Below are 27,595 nucleotides of genomic sequence, written 5' to 3'. Positions count from 1 at the left end.
AATATCCACATTTGCTGCCTAAAGGAAAACAGAACAGTAAAGTGGAAGTGTAGCATTACTCAGCAAAGTCGTCCTTGTGATAAAATACAGTCATTTTAAGAAGAACTACACTTTTATAGATGTCTTTTATCCCTCATGGTAAGACCCAAAGTGAAGAGAATAATTTTGCCGTTCATTCTGCAAGGTATATTAACTCAGTGCCTCTTGATGCTAATGTACATGCAAGTCAAGCCAGGTGCCTCGCTCCAGTTTAAGACTCAGTGGGTCAAGGGACGGGATTCAGACCACCTTCCTGAGGAGCTTCCAGGGGCTGGAATGTTGGTTTCCTTATCAGCTCCAATCAGCAAGATTCTCCTCCCTTCATTTAGATCTCTACCCAAATGTCATATCCTCAGAGACTTCACATGAACCACTTTATCTAGGCTTTAATTATTTGTGGAATGGGGCCCGGAATCCTGATTGTCTGTCTCTTGCTGGGTCGCCACCACCAACAAAACACCTGGCATACAAACAGCCATTCAAATATTTGTGCTGTAGAGTCTTCCAGTGAGACAGGAAAGGGAGCCCAAGTCCTTTTTCCAAGGTCACAGAGCTAGTCAAAGAACAGATGCCAGCTAGATTTTTGGGTGTACTTCAAAGCCCCAGGTCTGAGCACTGTGCCAGAAGAAAGCAGTTTGTTTTCTCTGGGCTTCCTTCCTGGAACTCACAGCCCTTTGTGCTAGGAGGCAATACCTTACTTCTATCTTACTCTGAAGAGATGCCTGTGTGGGCTTTGGGATGGAGGAGGATCAGGCTGGATGCACGCAGACCAGTTAAATGGCTGGGGTCACAAGGGAAGCTCTTAGGGTTTTGTTGTTGTTGTTGTAATGGTTAATCTTCATGGTCAGGTCGCTCGGACTTAGAGTCACCTAGGAAATGTATCTCTAGGTTTGTCTATGAGACTGCCTCCAGAAGTATAACTGAGGAGGAAAGATCCACACTAAATATGGAAGACACCATCCCAAAGGCCAGAGGGCCAGCATTCATCTCTCTCTTGCTTCCTGGCTATGGCTACAATGTGACTAGCTGATTTGAGCTTCTGCCCTCATGTCTCTCCCATCATGACAGACTACTATCGTTGGAATGAATGTTTTAATAAGCCCATATAAAAGACAAACAATCCAGATGTTTTATTCATAAAACAAATGCCTAGCTTGGGCAGATCTAGGACTACTGTAACTTCTTCCCCAGTTATAAAATCCCTTGTGACTTGCTGTTTCTCCTGGCCACATGGTTCTGGTCTATGGTGGCTTCTTATTCCATCCATTCTCTTCTCTCTCCCCACACCTACAACCTCCTCTTGAACCTCCAGTCCCACTTTCCTCCCTCCATTGCCCAGTCACAGGTGCTAGCCTTCTATTGACCAGTTATACTGGGGAGAAGGTCCACATGGCATCACTTGAGTACATGAGCATCTGCTCACTGGGGACAACCACACCTTGAGGAACCAGTTTTAGCTATATAAGCAGCATCAGACTGAACCACTGCAGACTACCCTCAAACTACAATTAAAATAAACTATTCCTTCCTTAAGTTACTTGGGTCAAACAGCTTGCCACAGCATTGAGACTTGGCATCTTGGAAAAGATGTGTGTTCTTCGTGTGTCAGAACAAAAACAAGCTTCTGATGCCTGACACTCCAGCCCTTCTTTATCCCCAGGCACTGGTGTCTACCAAAGGGCTTAGGACTCCCCAGTAAAAGAAGGTAACAGGACCATTTAAAATAAGACTACAGAGATTACTAGAACCCCACAAATGATCAGGCAGAAGGTCACCCAAGCTGCTTCCTGTCCAGTGATGGGAGGAAACGCTATGAAAACCCTATTCATGGCACAAAAGGGAAGCCTTTTTGCTGGTGCTAGTGGGAAAATTACTTCCATGTGAAAAATCCCTCAGTTTGATGAAAAGGTCTCTTTTCCTTCATGGGCTGAAAATAAAACCCTTGTTTTCCCATCAAAAAATCAGCTGGGTTAAAATGATGTAAAGTTCTAAGAAGCTATGACCACAAAGGTCAAAACAACCCTGGTAATCAATCCAGCATCCTCAAATAAGTGAGTTATATCTCTTCCTTCGCAGCCCTTGGAAGGAAGCTGGGACCGACAAAATTAGTGCACATTTACTCTGGGCCTGGAAATAATTCTTTCAACACCGCACTTTAACCCAGGTAAGTGTCCTTGTCACTCCTGTATAACAGTAGAGAAATTAGGAACTGTAGACTCTTAGGGACTGAACGTTCAGTGGTCACACAGCTATATACCCTCACTGAGCCACTTGCCAACTGGCCTCTGGTCAGAAGGTGATCCATAGGCAAAGAAGACAGGGAGACTGCAAACCACCTGCCCTGCTCATCACTTCCATTACATTGCCAGATGGATCAAGAGAAGCCATGAGCTATTCTATCACACTGAATTTAGCTTACAAAAAGGTTTCAATATCCACGCCCATGTGTAAGCCACTTTCATACCTGAGACCCCCGAGGGCCTGCCCAGAGCATATCACCTTGAAGACAGCACTGACACTATTGACAGATGCTTATGTCCAATCACATATTTATAATGTTGCCTGCCTGGACTCTGTCACACTAGTCATTAAATGCTTGAAAGCCCCAAGTCTGTGCTCATTGCCCTGAAACAAAGGCAGAGAGCCTGCCAGGCTCATCTGAGGTGGGAACAAAAGCACTTCATCTCTGAAGAAACCAGCTGGGGGTTTCCTTATCATGGAATGCCCAGCATGTACCAGTGCTCTAGGAAACTAGAGATGTGCAGAGGTGGTGGTGGTTAGGGGGTAGGAGGTCACAAATAACTTTTCTCTGTTGTATCCAAAACAGTCTCCTTCAAAGGACCCTGGGAGTGGGAGGAAGGATGCTTTAATCCAAGAATGATGCTGGCCAACTGTCCACTGTACCCACTTTTTCCTTTTCATCAAGATGACAGGGAGAGAACTCACCTTTATATCAGCAAGTGGAGTCTGTAAACCCACACCCCAACTTCCCTCAATCACCGCCCTACCAGTCAGATGCAGTGGGAGGGTACCCGAATCCCTCCACTCCCAAACAAAATCATTGCAAGCCAGCTGAGGCTGCCTGAAAATCAACATTCGAGGCACATTAATAAGAAACATCTGGCCACGGGAAGAGGTTGACACAGCACAGGCAGGCAGTGGTGGATTTGTGGTTGGGACCCAGAGTTACAAGGACTGAACTGAAAGCACAATTGGAGAACACCAGTTCGTCTAGGCAATCCTCCACCCACTGCACCACGGAGCCTGGCAACAGCGCCATGCTCCGGGTTTGAATTGTTTGGGGCAGAGTTACCTAGAGACTTCCCACTTAAAGCTCTGGCATCAGGAAAATGCATCTCCTGCATCCTCCAGTGTCTGGCCACCACTTCCACCTTCAATATTTGTAGCAGATGTAGCTGGGCTCTTAAAGGAACAGTGTTTGCATTCTTTCCATGTGACTTACAGGATAGACTTAAAAGGGGGAAAGTGTATTTATTTTTCTTCCCTAGTGTTGTGTGTTTAAGACCATCCTACCTCCATTTGTGCAAGGCGAACCCGGGACACTGGTCACCACAGGCGTTACATGGCTGGCCTCTCTCAATCCGACCCAGTCCAGTCAACTTCAAAACAAAAAGACAACACAAGCGTGTCCACCACCAGGGCTCCCCTCAAAGCCCCACTTGTCTCCTAGGCAGGAAGGCCTGCCCCTCCCACCCCGCCTCTGTGATTGGACTCAACTGTTTTCTGATGTTGGGGACTTGGGACCAGATTCTCCCACCTGGAGAAGGGCATGTGATCCCAGGTGGGCTGTCTATATAGAGAGCATGGGCACCAAACCACCAAGAAATGGCTTGGCTGGGGCTTTGTCTCCCCCAGACACCTTGGTCACCGGTTTCTAAGAAACAAAAGCAAGACCTTTCCGTTCCCTGGAGTTGCGGGGACCACCTGGTGGCTGTCCTGGACTAAGCCAGGGTTCCCTAGAAGAGGGTAGCTGGGACGCCCAAAAGCCAGTCCCAGGTCCTGTTTCTCGGCTGGGGTTCCCATATTCCTTACGAGAAGAGGAAAAGAAAAAGGTTCACCCTCGGTGCCCCGAACTATGGCATTTAGGGTCCAGGTCCCTGGTGGCACTGTCGCCCGGCCTGGGGTAGGGCCCAGCCCCTCGCGCGCCCGCGGGGCCAGCTTACCTGGGGCCACAGGTGCGCGGCCGCGGGGCGGAGAGGGGCTGGGCCCGGGCGCTGGCTGCCGGCGGTGGGGACCGGGCGGGCGGTTCCACTCGGGTGGAGGACACTCACCGAGCGGCGGGACAGTCTTTTCCGCGAGCTCCGGCTGAACATGGCCGGGCGCTTCCCGCACGCAGCGCTGTCGGTTGAATGTGTCCGCGCTGCAGCCGCCGGGAGGGCGGGTGGACTGGGCTGGTGCGGTCGTCAGCCGGGCGGTCTCCGCCTAGCTGTCCCGCCTGGTTCGGGAGAGCACGTTTCCCCTCCTCCCTTCCCTCTGCAGCTCGTTCCCCGCCTGCTGGTCCCTCCCCTCTCCCCGCCCTCCCCCAGCCAGTCCCATCCTCTCTGGCACCAGCTGAGGCCACTTTCTCTTTTCTCCTGCTTCCTTGCCCTCTGGGGAGAACTCTTTGGCTGGCCCAGCCCCTAAAAGCTCTTCTGCTCACTCTGGTCCCTGAAGTTAGGAGGCAGGGGACATTTCACAGACGTCGGGCGGAGATGCAAAGATGAGAGATTTTCATATTAAATTTAAACATTTAAACTCTTCTTCCACTGTGTATTAATGATCTCTCAAAATTTGTTAAACTTCTGTGCTTATCAATATATGTGTCTAATATAAATGTATGCATACAAATGTATGTATCTATATGCAGACAGACAGATAGATAGATAGATAGATAGATAGATAGATAGATAGATAGATGGGTCGATAGATGGGTGTGGGAGTGTTTTACTATGTAGCCCTAGCTGGTCTATGTAGGACACACTGGCCTTTAACTCACAAATACTGGCCTGCCTCTGGCTTTTGAGTACTGGGATTAAAGTCATGTACCACCATTACCTGCCCTCTTATCAATCCCTTAAAAAAAAAAAAAAAAAAAAAGATGTAACAGAAGCCTTTATCTTATAGCATGGTTGAAGGATGATGAGTCGGGTCATGTGCAGTGGTTGTAACTGGCACAAACTCAGGGCTGATGCAAGATTAGGGATGGAAAACAAGGATGTTGTTCTAAGAGGCAAGACTATGGTGTCCACTAGTCATTGATACTTCTGCTCAAATAACACTTCCCCTGAACTCTCTCCACTACCCACTAAGCCATCCCTTACACATTCATGACATACAAACCATGTGTTGACATCTGTTCTCAACCAAACCCAAATGACAGAAGGGCCCTGTCTTCTTTGCTTAGGCACATACGTAGGCTTGCATACTCTGGATACTCCTGCAAGTCAAAAGAAGACAATTTGTCATCACTGAGAAGAAGATGGTCATCTTCTGGCTTAGCATTTTATATCTGGGCCATTGAAGTTGAATGAAGAGAAGGCATCTCCACCTGGAATAACCCAGCAAATGGGGGTGGGGGCAAGATACCTATATATCAAAGTCAAAGGAATAGCCAGATGCAACTCAGACACCCCCTTCTTCATCAGAACAAGCTGTCTACCTTCACCAATAAGACAACAACGTTTAGTTTGGTTCTAAGGAGAGGCATGTAAGGCCTTTGCCTCAGGAGCACAATTTACAGAGAATAAATTTAGTAATTAAGACAAATATTTATGTACCATGATCAAAGAATCAGAATGAATACCAGATATATCTGCTGAATCCTGCCTTATCCTGTCCTGCCTCACCCACGTCACCATCCTCCCTGCCCTTATAAAAATGCTCTGAGAGTCAGAGGGCTATGGTGAGAGATCAGCTTATGACATGCTTCTCCTTCAAGTATGAAGTCTGCCTTTGAGCCTCAGAACCCACGTTTCAAAACGGAAAGAAAACAAAAGCTAGGCATGGTGGAAAACACATGTAAACTCAGAGCTGGGGATGTGGAAACAGGAAGATCTTTGGGGTTCACTGTTCTGCTGGTCTAGCCTACTCAGTGAGCTCCAGAACAGTGAAAGGCCCCATCTCAAAACAAAACAAAACAAAACCCTAACAACGACGAAGTGGATAACCCCTGAGAGAGCAGAGCACCTGCACACACTTGAACATGTACACGCAAAATGTTCTGAAATTCAGACACTAAAGACTGATTGATTATCTTCTATTTCATTGAGGTAAGTGGTGACCACCCACTATCATCTTTGGTAGCAGTTGTAGAGAATAAGCCATGACGTATGGAGTGATGTTGTCTTCTGAACATAACAGAACCACTGTACTTACGAATGCACAGCAGCTGAAGTTGTCTGCACAAGATCAAGCTATCAATATTCCAACCAATGTGCAGAAGGGAGGGCTTCCTGATCTCCTCACCCTTAACTGGGGAGCTACTGACACTCGGTGGCATCCAGGGGGAGAGAGAGAACCAATTTTCTTTAAGGGTATGCCCTCTGGCAGATCTACCAGGATCCAGTGAGTGGCCTCATACCTATGAATGGTATATGGGGAATATGGAGTAGGAGAAGGTGGGAGCATGGGGTGATCAGGATTGAAATACAGGCATGCACATATTAAATCATAAAATTAATAAGGCAGTAGCTTCAGGTTTTTTTGGTTTTTGGTTTGTTTGTTTGTTTTTTGGCAGGGGGAGGGTCAGGATAGGATAGTAATGGAAACGTCTCAGGGCAGGATGCTCACTGGATCCTCTTGAAGAGTTACTGTACTCTCATGTCTGCCCTGTAGGAAAAGGTCATGAGGAACAGCATTGATGCTGTAATTATGAATGGTGTCTACATGTATTTTAACTGCAAAACTTTTTAGGGCAACACAGTAAGAGCATCAGTGCTGTGTAAGTTTCCAGGAGATGGACAGCAGATGTCCAGAGAAAATGAAACCTGCTATTTATTCCCCAAAAGTAGCTACAGGAGCTACTGGAAGGTGCCCTGTCCCAGGTTTTGCTCCTAGATAAATGTGGCTGATAAAGAATGAGCAATAATGACATCCTTGAGAATATGAGTCTATGAAACGTTTGTTGTTTAGACAAAGAGATGTAAGAGTGATGCGAATGAACCTCATGAGTTATTGGAATAAGCCACATTGTCACATAGTTTCCTCCAGATTAAAACCTTCCATCTTGGATGGAATTAACATTAAGATGTTAAAAAGGAGGTGAAACACAGGCTGGTCTAAATGAAGGTGATACAGTGCATCTTGCAGGGAAGCTAAAGAAGTAAATGCTGGGAAATGCTCTTAGTCAAGCTGAGCTGCCTGGAAGCAAATCACATCTAGAAAGGACACTCTCTAGCTTGTTGAAATGCCTGCAATCTATGCACTGTGATCCAGGTTTCCAGAACTCATGAGTTGTCACCCATTGTAGGGTGGGCTTTTGGTGATGGAGGTTTATTTGAGTCACTTCTGTTCCTGGACGTAACCCCTTACCCATAGTCCCTCTAAGTAAATCCAATAGAACTCACTTGTTCACCAAATTGGACTTTGTTGGTATCCATCCTTTGATCTGTGGTTAGCTTCCAATGACTCTGGTGAGTAGACATTTATTTGTGTCTCCCCAGGAATAGTATCACACAACACAGGCATGAGCCCTAGCACACCCCACAAATCAGGCTGCAGGAGTGCTTTCTCCGTGCATATTTTTATAAGAGCACATTTTCATGAACCTGGAACCTACTGATGCATTCCTGCCAGACAGGTGTAAATGTCCTGCAGCTTATAAGATCTTCTCTATATACTCATCAGTTACTTTCTCTTGATTAGGAAGATGAAGTTTAGGAAGGAAGGAAGACAAACTCTTGCCATCAGCTGTATGCAGACAGCAGGCAACTTTGTGGTGCTGTACCTTTGCATTTGTGGTCTTTGATCTATGTTCCCTCCTAGTCTCTCCAGGCAATGCGATTACTAACAGAGCGTGAAGAAATCTTCATACACATTTGTCAGCATGGGGGTCTCTGCTGAAACATGAAGTGGAAAGCCAAAACCTAGGCAGAGTAGCTTTGATTAGGAAAGACACACACCACACCCTAGGATGAACTGATGTAAGATTTAAATTTTTTCTCCTTTCTGCTCCTGAAATATAGTTCCTGTAATGAACATATGTTCATTCTATAAGCAGAAATCGAAAAGGATCTAAAATTGAGAAATATGCCCTTGTTGCTTGAGAGGATTTTATTTTTTTAACATCAAATCTGGACCAGGTATAGCAAACACTGTGCATCTCCCCTCACCTTAACCTATATAAAGTCCCTAAATTATTTAGTTTGACTTTTCTATTTTTTCTCTTATATAAATCTGTGGCTTTTTAAGTCAAGTGAAGCTTCTCTCCTGCTGTGCTGGCATACCTGCAGAAGACCTCAAAGATGTGTCCATAAAGAGCTTCCTATAACAGGAATGAAGAACAGAGTGTGTAAGTGCAGCCTCACCAGGGGTACATTTATTTGTGGAATGTGCTAGTGACAAATGTGGATGCTGTACAAAGGGTAAAAATCACCTGAACAGCAGTCAGCATGTACAAGTACCATCAGGATGTCCTTGGAATCAGGAGTCTACAAGTGGTATTTTGCAAAAGAGGTTTTCAGGCTTAGAGTGCTGGGGAAATTGAGGAGAGTGACCAGGGAGACTTAGAGAGAAATTTCTCTTAGTGATTGAATATACAGATTTTCCTCTTTCTTTCCAAGAAGCCTTTTTTGTACTCTACACATTTTCCCATCTGAGTATAGACCACACACACACACAGATTGTTTTATATATAATATATATATAGCATATATATATATATATATACACACATATAATTTATATTGTAGACATACACTCATATATACAATTTACATATATGTATATGGGATATATATATATATATACATATATATATATATATACACACACACACACTACACACACACACATGTGTATAATCAGAAAACAAATAGGAAAGAAAAGAAGAGAGTACTTAGGCTAAGTACTTCACAAAGCATTAAATAAATAATCTGGAATTTATAAATATACTCTAATGCATTTAGAAAAAGTAAAAAGAACTAAACAATGTACATACTTCGCATTGAGAAGCATTTTTAGAGACACAGCCCCAACTCATCCTAAATGTTAAATACCAAAAAAAAAAAAAAAAAAAAAAGTACAGATCTGTGGCTAAAGGAATAGTTCAGGGTTGTTTCTGAGACAAAAAAGCCACCATTTATCTGAATGTCTAAGCACAGAAGATTCCCTAAACAACAGGAAATACTAAATAATTAAGAATATGGTGTCTTATTCTTTGAATTTTATTCTTCTTTCATTGCAAATGTAGAATATGAGACACTTTACCTGAGTATTATTTCATTTGAAAAACAGTTTACAAAACAGTAATTAAAACATACATGGAAGATATGGGGTACCTACTATACTAGAAATAAAACACATGCATTTGTAAATAAAAATATAAATACATAGATAAATAAGAGAAAGACCAGAAATGACAATAAACAGTATTATTAGTTAAGATAATTAGTTTGACTTTCAAATGATGGGATAGTTTACTGTGTGACTAGTACTCTTCTCTGTCTACTTGACTCGATTTAGAATCACTGGAGAGAGCTGGAGAGACAGCGCAGACATTAAGGGCTAGGCTCACAACCAAAATTGTAGTCACTATAAAAACATACCTCTGACAGTTTCTTGGAGTCTGTTTTCAGAAAGGCTTACAGAGCAGAGAGGACCCACCCTGAATGTGAACGGAATCCCATGGGCTGGAGTCCTAGACTAAATAAAACAAAGGGTGAGCTGAGCACCAGCCTTCGTCTCTCCTGCTTCCTGACTGCAGATCATGTAAGCAGCTGCTGCCTGGTGCTCCTACCACTGTGACTTCCCCATCATGATGGACTGGACCACACGCTGAGCCAGAATAAATCCTCTGCCTTAAGTTGCCTTGCTTAGGTATTTTGTCAGTCATCAGAAACTTAACACAACTATCTAATTTTTCTAACATTAGTTTACATTTTTTTTAATGAATAAAGCTAAAGATAGTAAATTAGTTCTTAGTTTCTTTGATTTTTTTAAATTCTGTAGTAGCCAAGGTATCTTTGGTATAAAATAGAGAATTTTAAAAAAATTATGTGTGTATTTTCAACCAAATGATTTTATACCAAAATTTTATATCAAATTTTATTTTATAGCAAATTATATTTTATACCAACAATTATATTTTACACCAAAATTAAGATTCCCTTTTAAACTGAAAGTATGCATTTTAAATACACAAATACAGTTGTCTTATGAGACAAATATTAGGATTTTTGATGGAGATACTTCATATATTTTCTTTGCAATTTTCTATACTTTTTGGGTTACCATTCTTATAAATATTAAATGTTTTTTTAATAATAACAGAAAACTATGTCTTTGGTCTCCTCTTCTGGCTTTACAATGTATGCATGTTTGCTTAAAAAAATCTCTCTAAAAGCACATTGATCCAAAGCTAGCCTTTTAATCATATTTTCTTACTTATATCAGCCATCTGCAGTAGAGCGCATTCCTCAGTGGTAAGGTCAGAGGGGACTGCAAGAAAGATTGTGACTTGGCTGGTACCGGCTGTGGAGAGAGAGATGAGCTTAAGTGTATTGATCCCTTAGTATCTCAAGGTATAACTTCATATGAAAGTCTCTCAAGGATTGTTCAGCTCCCACACAGGATCTGATATGAGGTCTGGATGCATCCACGAAAGGACACTGCCTTCTAATTCACCCAGAAGTGTGCTTAAGGGACCAGCATGCACTAGGGAGGGCAGCATGCCAGGGCAGGGAGGAGAGGAGACCGGCACAGTCTCCCCATAACTACGTTTGCTTCCTGATGAGCCCTAACCCTTTTCTCCAGCTCTTCACCTGAGTTGTGCTGTTTCTCTACAGTGTCGAAGTTGTCATAACTGGATTGTTCACGTAACTGGGGGGGGGGGGGGGGGGGCGGGGGGGAGGAGCTAACTAAGGAAGAAGAAAACGTCCATGCACAGCATTGCCATGATCTTCCTTCATCCGTCCCTGAGAGGCATGAAGAAATGAAGATCAGTGTTCTGACACAGAAATCTGGTGTGTCTTCTCAATCCTAGTTAAGAATTAAATCTCCCCATCTCACACCCCTGCTCCCAGAACTCTGTCAAAACAAGGCTCAGAACTGGGGGCTGGAGAATGAGTCAATGGGTAAGAGCACTTGTTGCTCTTGCCTGGATGGACCCAGGTTTGGTTCTCAGTACCCATGAGGCAGCTAACAACCATTTGTGTGTGTGTGTGTGTGTGTGTGTGTGTGTGTGTGTGTAAATGCATATATATGCAAGCAAAAACAGTCACATACATCAAATAAAATAAATAAATCTTTAAAAACAAATTCAGAATTACAGCGTGGCTTTCCACCTTTCTGTGCTTCTGATGGTAAAATTGAAGGTTAAACTGAATTTCATCCCGGTTAGTGGATTAAAAGCTTCCAAACAAAACCCAAAGTAGGTCAACTACAAGGACATGACCATTACAACATAAACATCAACTGTCATTCTCCTTTCCCTTTGACAAGTATACCTAAGCAGCTTAGAAAGTATCTCCTAGGAAGAGCTTGGAGAAGTTAAAAAAAAAAAACCTCATAAGCGCAGTCCACATTCTGGATCAATTAAACCTGAATTTTGGGTGAGAGTCATGACCCAGGTGTCCCACACTTTAAGAATTTCCCAGGTAAGGGTTAGAGGGAAAAAAGAGAGGGGGGAAATAATAGGACAATAAGCAGGAAAAAAAACATTATTTAAAAAAATTCTCCCCAGCTGATTCCCTCAAACAAGCATTACGTGATAGCTTTGCCCATGTTATAACAAATCTTCCCCTGGTCAGTTGCTTTAGCTGAAATACCTGCCAGGGTCTTTTTTTCTTACCAGAAGCTCTATCCAGTTCTACTGTCATCAGAATGACCCGGTCAACACCCTGTGATGGTTACCATGGTATCTAAGGAGACAGAGTCTGGTCTCTATAAGACTTTGTACTTGACATACTTGGACTCTGGAACCAAGAAGCTGAAAGAAACAACTTAAGGGAGGGAGAGTTTGTTTGGTTCACAGTTCTTCTTGGACACAGAGGGTCTTGGTCCATCATAGTGAGAAAACATGGTCCATCCAGTCTGTGCCTGCAGGAACACATGGAAGAGGCTGGGCACTGGGAAAAAAAAAAAAAGACCAAGGAGCAGAGAAGCTAGGCATTTGGGTCTGTGATCTGTGTTTGCCAGCTAGGTTCCACTTCCTCCTAAAATACCATCAGTGTCTGAGAAAGACCCATAACCTCCTAAAATACCATCAGTGTCGGAGAAACAAGCATTCAAAACACGAGCCTATGGGGAACACTTCAAGTTTAAACCGGAAAGAGACAGGCAAGTGTGCATTGCTTAGAAGAGATGATGCTCTCACTGTCTCTTAAAGGAACAGAGGGGTGAGTGCTTTGGGGACCAAGAGAAAGAAGACTCAAATAATTGGCGGAGTTAGGGTTACTACTGATGCAATGAAACATTATGACCAAGGCAACTTGCAGGAGGAAGAGGTTTATTTCACTTAGTTTATCATCAAAAGCAGTGAAGTCAGGTCAGAAACCCAAAGGTAGGAGCTGATGTAAAGGTCCTGAAGGAGTTCTGCTTACTGGCTTGCTTCCAATGGCTTACTCAGCCTGCTTTTTTATAGAGCCCAGAACAAGCAGCTTTGGGATGGTCCTCCCACCACAGGCTGGGCCCACCCATCAATCACTAATTAAGAAAATGACTTACAGCTGAGGCATATGGAGGCATTTTCTTAATTGGGGTGCCCTCTTCACTGATATCTCTAGCTTATGTCAAGTTGACATAAAATCAGACAGCACACTGGCTATGTGATTCAAGGGAGATGTATCTAGTGGGAATTGTTAAGGTAAGTGTTGTTTGGTTCCTCAGTCAGCCTCATTCTGGTATATAGTCATAACATTTGCAGATGCTTGCCATGACATGATCTTAGAGCATCCTAGAAGGGGCCTGAGCTGTATATATGATCTGGGAAAGGGCACTGTTGAACTGTCATCTGCCAGCATGGAGGCAGTCTGTCCTTGGACTTCAAGAACATAAACCTAACTTGTACCAAAATCCATGAGGTTCCTGAGTTGAAATTTGTTGGATCGCCTGTGCTGAGCTGTCTGTCGCTCTGAAGCAGAGACCTAGTCTTTGATTCACTAGGCTTGGGAGAACATGATTCAAAACTCTCAGTTCCTAAGGTATGGACTCTAAAAAAAAAATCCTGCCTGAAGTATTCCTACATCCTTGATAGGTTCCCTATCAGAAGTAAAACGGAGAAAAGTGAATGCTTTTTCTCATGCTAGAGGGCATGTGACAGATCCAAGATCTTGATAAAGAGTTGTTTGATTCCAATGTTGATTTTCTTCACGAGAAATCAGAGGTTGGATCACTTTAACCAGAAGCAGGTCGGTACACACAGTAGGTAAGTAGCTAGTTTGATACCAACTTATCTTGCTTTGGACCAAGACTTGAAGAACTCTTTCTGAGTTACTGTGACAGGGAGAGAGAAAGCAGGGCCCCCAGAGGTCTTGCACCAATGACAAGTTAAATGCCTCTCTTTGGAAGTGACTGAGAGAAATGTTTTGCTAATGTTCACTACCCCTGTGGGAACTGCCCCCAAAGATTCCCAGAATAGAGCAGCTTATATATCCTAATTAAAATCATTCCCCAGTCTCAACAAGGACAGAGTATGACTAAATCCACAATCTAATGAAATAAGCAAGTCCAATTTTAATAAATATAAATTTCATTCTTTCTATTCACGCTTGGCTTCTCAACAGACAAATCAGTTTAAAGGTCTAGGGCTAAGTGTCTATGATTTCAGTTGAATTGGAGATTCAGTGGGTTCCCCCCCCAATAAAATTATCAAATTAATCTGATTGTTTGAGATTTCAATCAATTAGCTTCTCCTACCTGTAATTAACAAGCAGCCTCCCCAGCCTAGCCCTCACAAAACCTACTTTGACATAGTGTCTGGATTAGACCTTTCCCTGATTCTTTCCAGCTGGGGAAGTCGCCTCTTAAGCCCAGCAGTTCTCAGACCTGGCTGCGCACTAGAGTCAGCTGGGGAGCTGTTTTATTTAATATGTCACAGCTGGCCCCATCCCAATGAATTAATCCAGTATCCTGAGCTGGGACCAGACAATGATAGTTTTTAAAGTTCTCCAGGTGAGTTAGAGCCCAACCAAGGTTGAGAAATCTTTCTTTCCCCATGTTTTCTTGACTCACCAGCCCAGACACTGCTCCTGGGCACTACCCCACATCATCCTCTTACAATGCTTCTCAGCCCCACTCCCCACAGTAGACTGTGCTCCCCCCTTTATGTAGCTGAATAGAAGAGAGAAACAGACCAGAACGAGGCTTTTAATTCCTTACCCCTCAATTGTGATATCAGAGACCTAGCAGCCTTAAAGTCACCCACGTGTTCCCTGGTCTCGCTTAGTCTGATCACCCAGAATCTGTGTTTAACAGAAGACAGAAGCTTTGCAGTTTGAGCAGCACTATTCTAATGAAGGTTTAAACCCTCATCTGCAATGCAGGGACATCCAGAGGCGCTCTCTTCCTTCACAGGGTTTGGAACTACATGGTGTAAACCCTGTTTTCCTAAGGTATTATGGACTCTACAAAATCCTGCTTTAAATGTTTTTCTTTAGTATTCTCTCTCTCTCTCTCTCTCTCTCTCTCTCTCTCTCTCTCTGTCTGACACACACACACACACACCTGTATTTAAATTTTTTGAGACAGGATCTCACTGTGTATTATTGCTGTCCTGAAATTTGCTACATAACCCAGACTAGCCTCAAACAAACAGAGATCTGCCTGCCTCTGCCTCCCAAGTGCTGAGATTAAAGGTATGAACCACCTCTGTCAGCCTGCTTCAGTGTTCCTGTGTGCTTGATACCAATTTTTATGAGGCAGGCTTATTATTATTCTCCGTTGAAAGAAAGTAAGGCTGAGGAGAGTGAAGTGACTTGTCTGTGCTAGTTTACTTCAGGATGTGAGGGAGATCTGATGCACACAGTAGGCCAGCAGCTGGTGTGATAGCAATTCTTCTTGCTTTTGGACTGACACTTCAAGGACTTTTCTAAGTTACTGTGAGAGAGTATGGGAGGGAGGGTGAGGGGAATGAGAAGGGGTTCCCAGAGGTCTTGGTCCAGTGGAAAGCTAAACATCTCACTTTGGAAATGACCAAGAAAAATGTCATGCTAAATGTTCATGGCCCCTGTCGGAACGGCCCCCAGAGAGTGCTGTCTGGCTACTCAGTGGCTCCTGGACATGAACTCACTTCCTCTCCAGCACAGACTCTCATCCCCTGGGCATGAAACTTCTGGCTTTGTTTTCATGTGCTCTTCTTCCATACCATACGTAGATCATCAAACTAGATGCCCCCCTCTCTGTCATGTGTGGGGCACGTGCAGTTTAAAGGGGTTATTTAAAAAAAAATAGCAGAATTTGGTTTTGAAAAAAATCTAACCTTCATTTGTAGCTCACAATTGGGGTCAGTAGGCCAACTGCTCAGTGTCCACTTTGCCACTTAATTGAGATAATCAGTGTCATGGACTAAGTTGGAAATGAGACCCAAATGGTGGCTCCTGGCATTCCGTGGGCTTGTAAAACAGATGCATAATAGACTGGATTGTTATTTCTTCATAAAAGTGGTTGAAAGGATTTGGGCCTGTATAGTTAGGGCAGGCTTCTGGCTTTTCCAGGACAACTAAATTCTATAGAACTACCAAAAGAATGGGGTGGTTTTATGTCTGCAACAATGGAGCAGGTGGAGAAGGGGTCGGAGGTGGGGAGAGAGGGTGGGAGAAATTGAGAAGATGGGAGGTAGCACTTAGCCCTACCCAGACATTTGGGTCTGAGACTTACTAGTGGCTGTGTCTGCATCACCCAGGACTTCAGTTTCCAATACGGTAGTCACTGGTCACATGTGACTATTCAGTTACATGAACTAGAAGTAAAAGTGTACCTTCTCAATCGTATTAGCCACATGTAACCAAATGATACTAGACAATGCAGAATAGAGGCTTTCCATTATTCCAGAAAGTTCTGTTAGATGGCTGGCTCTGAATACTCCTCTCCACTGGATAGTATGAACCCAACAAGAAAGAGGCAAGAAAGAGGAGACGGTGAAAGGTTATCGAAGAATATCAAACTTATTTCACCGCTAATGCTATATTCAAAACTTGAGTCGTGGCTTGTGTGATGGGAGGAGAAGTAATACAGTCTGTGCTTAGGGAACGTAAGCATGGGCTGGGCATCTCTACCACAGTGACCTGAGCAGAAGTGCGGTGCTGTTTTAGACACCCCACCACCATCACCACCAACACATTCCTAATAGTACCAGCCAAATTTCTAAGGGACTTTAATTCATCCTAGTATGCAGTGTTGCAAGTATTGCTGGGAACTGACCACAACACTTTGTGTCTGTTATACAAGGACTGTGCCTCTGACCTACATCCCAAGTCCTCTTATATCATTCTTAATTGAGCCTCATGGATATTACCTATTACTAGAAAAACAAAGAATCTAAATATTAGTAGGGGTTGGCCATTAGGTACAGAGGAATGCCTAATTAGTGGTTGACAACTTTACTTGACAGGAAAAAAGCCAGGTTAGACTTCTCATCACTGAGGAAGGCAGGTGTCATATAGAAAAGCTATTTTGTTTGTATGTTCTAAGCCAAGCGATGACAAGACTTTTTTTTGTAAAGGGCCAGATTAAGAAATATTTTAGGTCATGTGGGTCATACAGCTGTTTATCAGTCTCAGCCATCACTGTAACGTGTGCCTGTGCTTCACTGAAGCTTTTCAGAACAGGTGGTGGGTTGAATTTGCTCCTGGGCACATCTGTTCTAAGCTGTTTCCCAGATCTCTTCTTTTCTACCCTGATTCAGCTTGGTCATCAAATTGACTGAAGTAAGAGCTCTCTAGGGGATTGGTAAAATTCGCTCCTGCCTGTGTCTGAGGGCTTTTCTGGAGAGGGCTGACATATGGAATAGCCACTGAGGGCATAAGACCTTCCTGGAATGTGGACAGCAGTGATCTGAATGGAGTAAAATGGATGGAGGGAAACCCAGCCAGCTGGATGTATTCTTCTATAGAACTGCTATAGCTTTTGCTTTTTTTGCATCCTTTCCCATGGGGATGCATTCCAGAAAGTCTCCATGGAGCATCCAGACTGTCAGTCTTGAGTTAGGACTCCATCACTGGACCTCTTTTTCTAATGCTTTTATCCTGGACTAAGAAATTGCTGGGCTCTGTCTCTCTGGTGTACACACTCCAGTGTATCAGGACTCTCTAATCTCCAGTCATGTAGTCCAATCCAGTAAATCCCCTATACATATGTATAAATAAATATTTATATACATATTATTGGTTATGTTCCTCTAGAGAACCCTAACAATTCACCTTCTTGGCAAAATTACACTTCTCTTCTTATTCCCTCCAGAAGAGTAGTAAGTGTAAAAATGGAAATATTGGGGGTGTATATATAGAATTAGCTTTTTCACTGGGCACAAAAACTCTACTTGAGTTAATTAAACTTAATTTTCATGACACTTTGAGTTTGATTTTATGGTTCTCGGCTTCCAGAAGGGGAAGCTGAGGTGATGTGGGGTGACGAGGTGTCACACAGCAGACAGAGCTGGGATCAAAGGCCAACTTTAGTTCATGAGCAGAACTGGATCCAGAGTGCAATGGTATATGTTTCACTCTGAGCCAGTGTTGCACAAAACACCACTGTTTAATATTCCCCAGCATGGTAATCAGGGAGGAACTCAGCCGGAGCTATTCCCAGAGGGTGGAAACAAGAGCAGGGGCTGAAAAAGAAATTACATAGACAGTAGCTGGATGTAGATGGGTTTTGTCTGAAACACCTGTGTGTTAAAATGGCTCGAGGAAGACGTACACTGTGTAGCAGCCCGTGGGCTCTGGGGGCATCCAGAGAAGTCAATATTAGGATGAGCAGGAAGGCTTATTAATTTGCCCGGCAGTCACTTTTAGCCCTGTCTTGTCGTATTCAATAAAGGGATATCTGTCTTTGACATCAACTTCACTTCTCTTTAGTTCCTGTCTCTTAAAAAAGAAAATCACAAAATCAGGAAGCTGCATATAGAAAAACAGGCCCCACTGGAATAGAAGAGCAGGGGCCAGATTTTGTTTGTTAAGCATTTTGTGGATTCTCCTTTGTTGTAGGAAGTGTGGGTGTTAAGGGTGGTGAAGAAGGAGCCAGAATGAAGAAGAAGCAGTGGGGGAAAAGATTGATCCGCTGTGTTGCTGAGAGCGAATGCAGGTGAGAGGGAATGAAGTAAACAGGCCTGTGGGTTGCTCTTAGAGAGAACTGGGGTGAGGCTAGTGGGTGAGATGCTCTGGGAGTCTGAGGAAGGAAAGGTAAAATGGCCCTGAGAAATTCTATGAAGGTCACAAGTTGGATGCTGCACACCATTCTGAAGCTGGATGTCAAGTTTCCATTGAAATCATTTCTGTTCTGCAAGAGACAACTCAACACAGACATCAGACCGTACTGGAAATGCACTAGTGAAGTGACCCCATGTATTCAATTCTGGGAATCTAATGCCTTCTGATTCCATGGGCTTTTGCACACATACATTAAGGCACCTTCAAATACACATTGATAAACTAAACAAATAAAACTTTAAGGTATCTCTGAGAACAAAAGAGAGAGGAGGCCAATAGGCACCATCCTCCCATGGCCTGAGCTTCAGTTTCAATTCCAGGTTCCTGCCTTGAGTTTCTGCCTTAGCTTCCCTCCTTAGTCGAGTGTAAGCTATAAGATGAAATACACTCTTTCCACCAAGAGTTGCTCTTGGTCACGGGGTTTATCACAGGAACATAACCCCAAACTAGAACAACACACATTCAGTAACTGCCTATTGGGATATTAAGGGGAGAGAACACAGACAGTGTAGAAATGTTTCTTCATGCTCAGGATTCCAACCCAGGTCCCTTCTAGTTCTGTGATGTCAAGGAGCTCTGACCTTTACAATAGCTCTACAGGGGATGCCGAGGTTTTATGAACTCAAGATGCCTAGAGCTGGAGACTGGAGTCCTGACAGCACACTCCTCATGAGTCTCTCCTTTGTAGAATAATACATTGTAGAGTCATTTAACCAATCAAAGCCTCCTCTGAAAAGAGTGTGTGCCTAAAGGATGCCTCAGATAAAGAGAAGGAGAAAAAATAAACTCACCATGAAGCAACATCTTGCCCCCTTTTTGGGTCATATTTCTTGGATGATATTTTGGACACACTAAACTAGTCCATTTGTTTATTTTTATCGCTCTTTTCCCAGACCTATTCAATAGTACCTGTTCTCCAAATTCACTCTCTAACCCCTTTAATGGGAACTGAGAACCACAGAAAAAGAAAAGAGAGAAGAGGGTCTTAGACCGCACACACACACACCTAGAACACAAGTAATAATGCTGAGAATTATATTGGGAAACTGTAAGTTAAAGTTTTTTAAAATTGTGTATTTGTGTGTATATGTGTATATGCAAATGCAAAGGTATGGGTGGTCAACCTAGTGTGTTGGTCTTGGTCTTTCACTTTGCTTGAGACAGAGTCTTGCCAATGTGTACACCAGGCTAGTTGGACAGGGATTGTCTTATCTTGGTGTTTTATCTCACCATAAAAGCACTAGCAGTGCCAGCATGTCCTATTGTGTCTGGCTTTACGTGATGTGGTGGTTTGAATGAGAATGGGCCCCATAAACTTATATATTTGAATGTTTGGTTCTTAGAAGGTAGACTCTTAGGAAAGGAGTCAGGGTGTAGCCTTGTTAGAGAAGGTATATCATTGTGGGTGGGCTTTGAGGTTTCAAAAACCCATGCCAGGTCCAGTCTTGCTTTCTCTGCTTCCAAATTGCAGACCAGGTGTAAGCTCTTAGCTACTCCTCTGATACCAATGCTTGCGCGCCTGTCATAATTATTATGGACTAAGCCTCTGAAACTATAAGCAAGTCCCTAATTAAATGCTTTCTTTTATAAAGTTGCCTTGGTTGTGGTGTCTCTTCACAGCAGTCAGACAGTAAAACACATGGGTTTCAGGGGTCTTCAAGCATAAGCATACAGTTTTCCCACTGAGGCCTCTCTCTAGCCCATTGCCATTCCAGTGAGAGTAAAGCCGTTCTTGTGACAGATACTAAAGTAAAGGACACTCTTTACAGATTTTTATGTCAATCTTCTCCTGATTGCAAGCATTTAAAACAAAGAAAAACAGAAGAAAAATTTAAAGTAAAGTATGTAATTTCACCAAGAAATCAGTAACTTAAAATATTTTGGAATACATTACTTAGATGACTACATAAGTATGAAGATAAACATACACATAATATGCTTCCTAAAAGCTTAGAACAAAACAATGCGTATTTCCTTGTAAAATGCTTTTGCTTTTCTTCATCCATCATGCATGTTTTCTTACAACATCAATATTTTTCTACAGCAATTTCCAAAGTGTGTATAAAATCCTATTATAACCAAACCTTTGAGATTATTTCCCGTGTCTGATGTGATGGGTAATGCCACTTGTTTACATGCGTATTATTTTAAGTCAAAGCAGGTGGATAGAAACAAGGATCCTAAATAAAACAGGGCCTTGCTAACTGTAAGCCCCCATGTCATGTGGTCTAACGTGTGAGTGTCGAGTGGGAAACCACTGCCTTCCTCAGCACATGCTGCTGTTACTGAAGGCTGGGTCAGCCTTTATGGGTGTCAGGAGATAAATACATGCCCTCAGGTTCTCCAACATCCTGTCCCATACTCTGTCTCCAGGATGCAAGAGACCTCTCTCAGCCACTCCGATACTAACAGCGATATTACAGTGAAATTAATAAAAAAGGAAATGGATGGCTTCTGTTGTGGATTGAATTGTGTCTCTCAATTCATATCTTAAAGTCCTAGTCCGTAGTATCTCAGGATGGTTTTTTTTTTTTTGAGCTATTTATTTATTTATTTATTTATTTTGTATCTCAGGATGTTATGGCTTGAGTGTGGAATGTCCTGAGTGGGCTCGTGTGCCTAAACATTCAGTCCCCACTTGTTTGCACTATTTTTGAGAAGCTGTGGAACCTGTAGAAAGTGGGGCCTCGTTAGAAGAAGTGGGGTGCTGGATGGTCATATGACTTTATAGGCTGGTGCTGTTTCCTGATGGAGATGGATCCTTCTTTATTTCCTGATCTGCAGTTGTAAACAACCATGTGCTCCTGTCACCAAAGCTACAAGCAGATCTAGCTGCCATGCCTGACCCACCATGATTTTAAATCATTTTGCCTTAAGTTGCCTCTGTTGAGTATTTTGTCATGACTGCATAACAAAGTAACTAATAAGTATTTATTTGATAATAAGATCTTTGAAGAGGTAAGCTATTATGAAGTCTCAGGGTGACCCTAATCTACTAGGATTGGTGTCCTTCCATGAAGAAGAGAGACACAGACACGGGGTATATTAATCCTCAGTTGGCATCCCCTGCAGAAAGGCCAGGGCTCCCCAGCATCACAGAACTAAAAGGGTTTGGATTCTGTGCATGAAGAACCCTTTCTGCACCGCTCATGCTTTCGTCCCTTAACGCCCCAATAGGCGGCTACTGACCACGTGTTGTCTTAGTTTGGTTTCCTGTTGCTGTGATAAGCACTGGTAATCAAAAGCAACTCTTGGTGGGCAGTATCTAATTCATCCTACCACTTATACTCCATCACTGTGGGAACCTAAGGAGCAACTCCAAGTAGGAGCCTGGAGCAGAGACCGAAGCACAGACTATGGAGGACTGCTACTATTGGCTTGCACTCTCTGCTTGCTTAAATACCTTTAAATTATTTTATTTTTATTTTTAAAGAAACTGGGTGTTCCTGTTAGACAAGCTTATGTCTATTTCTCATGAATCATCATTAACTATATAACTTCTTCACAAAATAGTTACACACACACACACACACGCATGCATGGGACAGGGACATGCCATATGTATGTGTTTCTTTTTAATTAGTCTATTTTTATGTGCATTGGTATTTTGCCTGTAGGTGTGTCTGTATGAGGTCTTGGAATTACACACAGTTATAAACTGCCATGTGGATGCTGGGACTAGAACTCGGGTCCTCTGGAAAAGCAGTGAGTGCTCTTAACCTCTGAAACATCTCTCCAGCCCCCTGTGTATGTTTCTTGAGTTACCTGTGGCATCATGATTTCAACATTGTTGCTTTTACAAAATTAACCTTAACCTTAGACACATACATACCTTTGTTGTCCTGTTCAACAAAATCAATATAAGCACCCTGGGGTCCCATAACGCCTAGAAATGAGAATAAAACTACAATCCTCTTATTGACTTCTAATTTTACATATGAGGTCATATAACCAATTTATGGCCCCAAATTTTAGCTTGGGAAAGTAACTCAGAGCCACCTAGTATAGGCCAGATGGGTAGTGTATGCCTTAAGCCCAACCCTCGGGAGACAGAAACAGCTGGATCTCTGTGAGTTCAAGCCCAGATGGTCTACATAGTGAATTCCCAGCCAGTCAGAGCTGTATAGTGGCACCCTGCCTCACTGTCTGACTCCCCTCAAAACACACACATACACACACACACATATACACACACCCTAGTTAGTCTTTTTAAAAGCCCTCACTGTTGTTAGACACCTAAGATTAACAAAACACTTTCATTATTGTATTTACTTTTGCTAAAGACAAAACAACAAAACTAACAACAACAACAAGAACCTTGAACATTTAATTATCAAGTTGATTTTCTTTCTTTCCCTTTTTTGTAGTCTCCAAGTATTATTAGACCACCCCGAGGCATTCCTGAAACAGGTTTACCTCCACCCAGCCCAGTGAACCTCAGCCTTGTCTTAGATCAGTTGCTAGGTAACTGAGGAAGATTTATGCACATCTATTGTTAATTTTGAAGACAGTTTTCAGCTCTGCCATAAACAGCACTGGAAGCAGACACCACACTTGCACTGAGACACTCCTCGATATTTCCCTGAGGTAGGGTATTCCAGGGCACCTCTCCAAAGGTCCAAAATATGCTGCTGGTAACAAAAGATTATGTGGGTGAATTTACAGCTGTCTGAAAAGGCAGTTCAGCACATTTGAGAGCATCCCCCTGCACTTGGCCTGCATGAAATTTAATATTGTGTTTTCTCTCCCTCGTTCTTCCATTAGAAACAAAATGCAGTCTTTTTTGTTTTTATTCCAGAAGCATTTTCAAAATTGTTTCTCAAGTCAGTGGCTTCATTACCATCTTAAAAGCATTTTTAGGGATAAACACCCTTAATATCATTGTAGACCACATGGGTGTTTTTTATTTTCACTGCCTAGGTAAAGTAATAAGAAGGCCAAGTACATCATTTTCTCCCTTTGCTCTCCTACCTTCAGTCCTTGTCCTCTATTCACCCCCACCTAATCTCTCTCAAATTAATCATGTCATCTATTTCTTTAATTGCATACATATATACACACATGCACACACACACACCTATTCAGTCTGAATAACATTACTTGTATGATGATTTCAGCACTGACCACTCAGTATTTTATAACCAGTTGGTGTGATGTTCCCTGGGGAAGACAATTTTTTTCCCACTGTAGCATCCCTTAGTTGCCTATAGATCTTTGTGTAGGGTCGGGGTCTCATAAGATTTCCCTTCCATGTTAGCATGTCCATTGGTGTCATCCTGTTCTGGTCTTGTTGAGGCAGCCTTGTTGGTGAGACTTCATGGGTAGAACTTCTCTGACATTTCTAGGAGATAAATTCTCACAACAAACTTACTGTTGTTCCTCAGGCATTTACACTCCTTCTGCCCCCTCTTCCACTATAACCTCTTAGGTGCAAGAATTATGTAGATGTATCAGTTAGGCCTAGGTACCACATAGTCACTTCTTTCTGTATTTGGATTGGTCTATGCTTATTTCAAGGAGATGTTTATTTGATGTGCAATTAAGACCGTTGCTTATCTGTGAGTATAACTATTTAGAATGTAGTTAGGAATTATGCTGGCTCAAGAAAGTGATAATAGTAGGTTCGTCAAGGTCCATGACTTCATGAGCCTTGGGGATTTGGCTGGGTTTCCAATACCAGGTCTGATTTCCCTCCTGTTGAGTGGGCCTTACATTGAATTGGAGAGCTGTTGGCTACCACAAAAGTGGGTGTGTCACTTTAGCATCCTTAGGCTAGCAGGCCTTGCTGGCACGAGTCAGCATGTGTTTTAGTTTGTAGGTGTAGCTGGGTATGAGTTCTGGTTGCTTCCCTCACTTTGGAAGCTTACCCGGCCCCTCTGACATCATGAAAGCTAATCTTCAAGGAAGCAGCATTTAGGTCAAATCTAGCTCAGATAGGAGGCAGAGTTTTTGTTTTTTGTTTTTGTTTTTTTTGTAATGGGCTCCCAAATTCAGCTTTTATAGAGTGGCCATAATTATACTGACCCTGTACATACAAAAGTGAGTCCTGCTGCTCTGGGCTTCCAGGAGCATCCGGTCACTAGATTGTTACTGCAATTCTGAACAAAGCTTTGTTCCTGGCATCTTTCCTTCTGGCTTAGATGGCTTCCTGACTTCAGTAGTCTGACAGCTGGTGGCCTGGCTTGGCCTCTTCCTAGTTCATCTTCCACAGTGACCTCTCTCCAGAGAGGTCATTCTGGACTGGAAACCTGTACCTGCCACTCCACTGCCTAAGCTCAGCCACTGGTGACGGTATTGGTGATGTGCTGATTTCGGGTTCACGTTCCGAGGCCTCTCCTGCCTCTCCAGCTCCATCCCAGGTCACTCTTGCCTCCCACTTTGTGACCCTGTGGAGCGATCTTTCCTATAACGTCCTGTGTTCTCTGTTTTGTCTTATATTTGGATCTTTGTTCACAGCCTCTTCTGCTTCAGATGCTTCTACTGTACAGTGAGTTCAGCAACAAGAAATAATCCTTTCCAATTTTACCTCTATCTTGTTAGATGCCCCTTCTCTGTGCTCCCAGAACAACCAATGGCTGTCTATCGGCATGCCTGAAAATTTGCGTTGTAATTATCTGTTTATTTTTCTGTCTCCTTCACTAAATGCTTGCATTTTTGCCAGATCAATGTCTATATATCTTTCCATTCCCATTAGTATCCCAGTCCCTAGCATGCTGCTTACCACCTCATGGGCACTCATTTGCTGGAGGAAGTAATAGACAAAGGAAACATGATCGTAAGAGGGGGATCAATAGCTCCATCAGCTTAATTCACAAATGAAGCAGCCCAGACCCCAAGAGAGTCAATAATCCTAGAACCCCTGTTTAGCCAGAAGGGAGACAGAACTTCAGCAGGGTAAGGAACCTGACCTTCTCCTTTCCTGGAGTGGAGAGGCTCGGCTTGCTCGCACACCTGCTGAGAAGGTATTCAGCGCGTCTGTTTCGACAGCCCTCCCTGTGGTTGCTCAGCCCTCCTGGTGTCCTGGGAGACTGTTCATTCCTTCTTGGGTGATTCTGAAACCAGTTTTCTGTGATTTACTTTTGTCTTCTGTTGTTAGACATTTCCTCTTGTCGGAGAAGAAACCTTAGACTTCCTACTCCCTGGATAAATCACCCTCAAATTGCCCCTGCCTCCTTCAATCACTAGTAAAAATGCAAAACTAACCAGATTCTTGGCTAGAATATAGTATTTTCCGTGCACTATCTAATCCAAACCTCCCAAGGCACAAGTTAAGAAACACACCCACGATTACACATGGAGGAATCCACAGATCAGCCTTAGATACCAAGGAGTCCCAACTCCAAGATCATGGCCTTAACCACCTCACGGTCTCCCTGCCTGTCTGAATCCTTCTGCTATTCTGCAGGGAAAAGCCAAGCTCATTAGAGGCTCATGGTCCCCCCACCCCCACCCCAGCCCCAATCTCTTCCTCCTGTAATACCAGCTTCGTGGAGACCTAGCAGATAGCATCCTCTGAGGATTATTTTTAAAAATGAATTCCTTTCTCAGCTCTCCTCCCTCCCAAGCCCCATATGATGAACAAAAGTTGCCAGGTTGCCGGCTCCACACATGGTATGTTATTCACGGGCTGCTCTGCTGCGATGAGCCAACTCATTAGTTTCAAAGCTGCAGATTAATCTTACATTTCTGTTTCCTGGAGGTGAAAGGTCATTTTTTATCTCCTTAGCTTTATCCACCACCCAGGAGGAAATTGGATCTTTAAGCACGAGGGACCTTTCTCCCCACGAAGCAGCTGTTCGAGCTTCTCTTCTATGTTTTGAGTGAAAAACGGATACAGAGAACTGGAATTGTGTGTTTTGTTTTGGTTTGTTTTGGTTTTGTTTTGGTTTTTGTTTTTTTTAAAAACCAAACCAAACCAAACCAAACCAAACCAAACCAAACCAAACCAAACAAACAAACAAACAAAAAAAAAAACAAAAAAAAAAAAAAAACGGAAGAGCATCTTTTAAAAGTAAGAGAAATCTTGTAAATTGTGGGGCAGGGAAAAAAAAAAACAAAAACGAGGAAGAGGCTAGTGCAAGTAGTGTTGAGAACGTTAGATACAAAACAAATGCTCCCAGAAAGATGAAGTTGGTATAAGATTTAGAAGGCGAAGGCCTCCCTCCCCTCCCCCAGCTCAGAGCTTTGCACTCACCCTCTGATGCCGCCTAGTGGTGAAATCTAATATGGCACCAGCCTTAGATTCACGCACCACCTCCCAAAACACGGGTAGATTTGGGCCTGAGAGACAGCAGCCGGATGGTTAGCTTTAGAAATCATACGTGTACGATTGCTAACAAAAGGTAGACTCTTGTAAGGGGGCTCTGCTGCTGTGGAAGTGGTTCATGTCCATGAAACACTTCAAGCTTGGTCTCCGTTGCTTTCCAGACCCGTTGAGGAGACGACCCTAGAGAACAGCACATGATTCCCAGGTTGTGCTGCCCCAGTTAGATCGCCGTTTCTCCTGCGTAGCCATGGCTGAATCAGAGTTGCATTGAGGAGGGAAGAAAGCTGCATTGACCTCTGCTTGCTTGGGCTCACTGCAGCTATTGTCTGGCACTTAAGGCTGTAATCAGAGTGAACACACTGACCACTGTTTATTTTCCCCACCGGGCTTTCTCCCAACATTTTCCCCCATCTCCACAGGGAGATTTGGCATTTAAAGAGAGCGTGGGGGAGGGGAGAGTGTGGCAGGAGGGTCGGGTTCTTCCAGAGAATAAACAAAGCAAAGCCTCTTTATAACTGTAGATGTTTCTATGTGGCGAATGCCCTAGAGGAAATACAAGATGCTTTGGAGCATTGAGATAGATACTGTCCCATGAGGCATAACGTAACCTTCCTGCAACACAGCATCCACCAAAAATGCCCCATAATGAGGCTGAGATGTCTCAGTCGGTAAATTGCTTCCTGCACAAGCATGAGGACTTGAGTTGAGA

At 43.3% G+C, this 27,595-nt stretch overlaps 1 protein-coding gene across 2 annotated transcripts in view; it reads right to left on the bottom strand.

Moving 5' to 3' along the window:
* Prickle2 (prickle planar cell polarity protein 2) overlaps positions 1-4,499 on the bottom strand; it is a 328,810-nt gene extending 324,311 nt beyond the window's left edge. Inside the window, exons 1-2 of one of the 2 annotated variants that reach the window (XM_029478412.2) lie at positions 4,224-4,499; positions 3,574-3,659 (exon numbers count right to left, since the gene is read on the bottom strand). In XM_029478412.2, coding sequence (XP_029334272.2) covers positions 3,574-3,659; positions 4,224-4,373 — 236 coding nt within the window. In that variant the 5' untranslated portion in view covers positions 4,374-4,499. The remainder of the gene's footprint in view (positions 1-3,573; positions 3,660-4,223) is intronic. The other variant, XM_021164852.3, reaches the window with a different exon arrangement.
* Positions 4,500-27,595: the final 23,096 nt, after the last annotated feature.

The sequence above is a fragment of the Mus caroli genome, unplaced genomic scaffold, assembly GCF_978045245.1.
Source record: "Mus caroli unplaced genomic scaffold, Mus_caroli_1 scaffold_7, whole genome shotgun sequence".
Lineage (NCBI taxonomy): Eukaryota > Metazoa > Chordata > Mammalia > Rodentia > Muridae > Mus > Mus caroli.
Note: the sequence above shows the minus strand (reverse complement) of the source record. Positions and strands in the feature narration are given on the sequence as shown.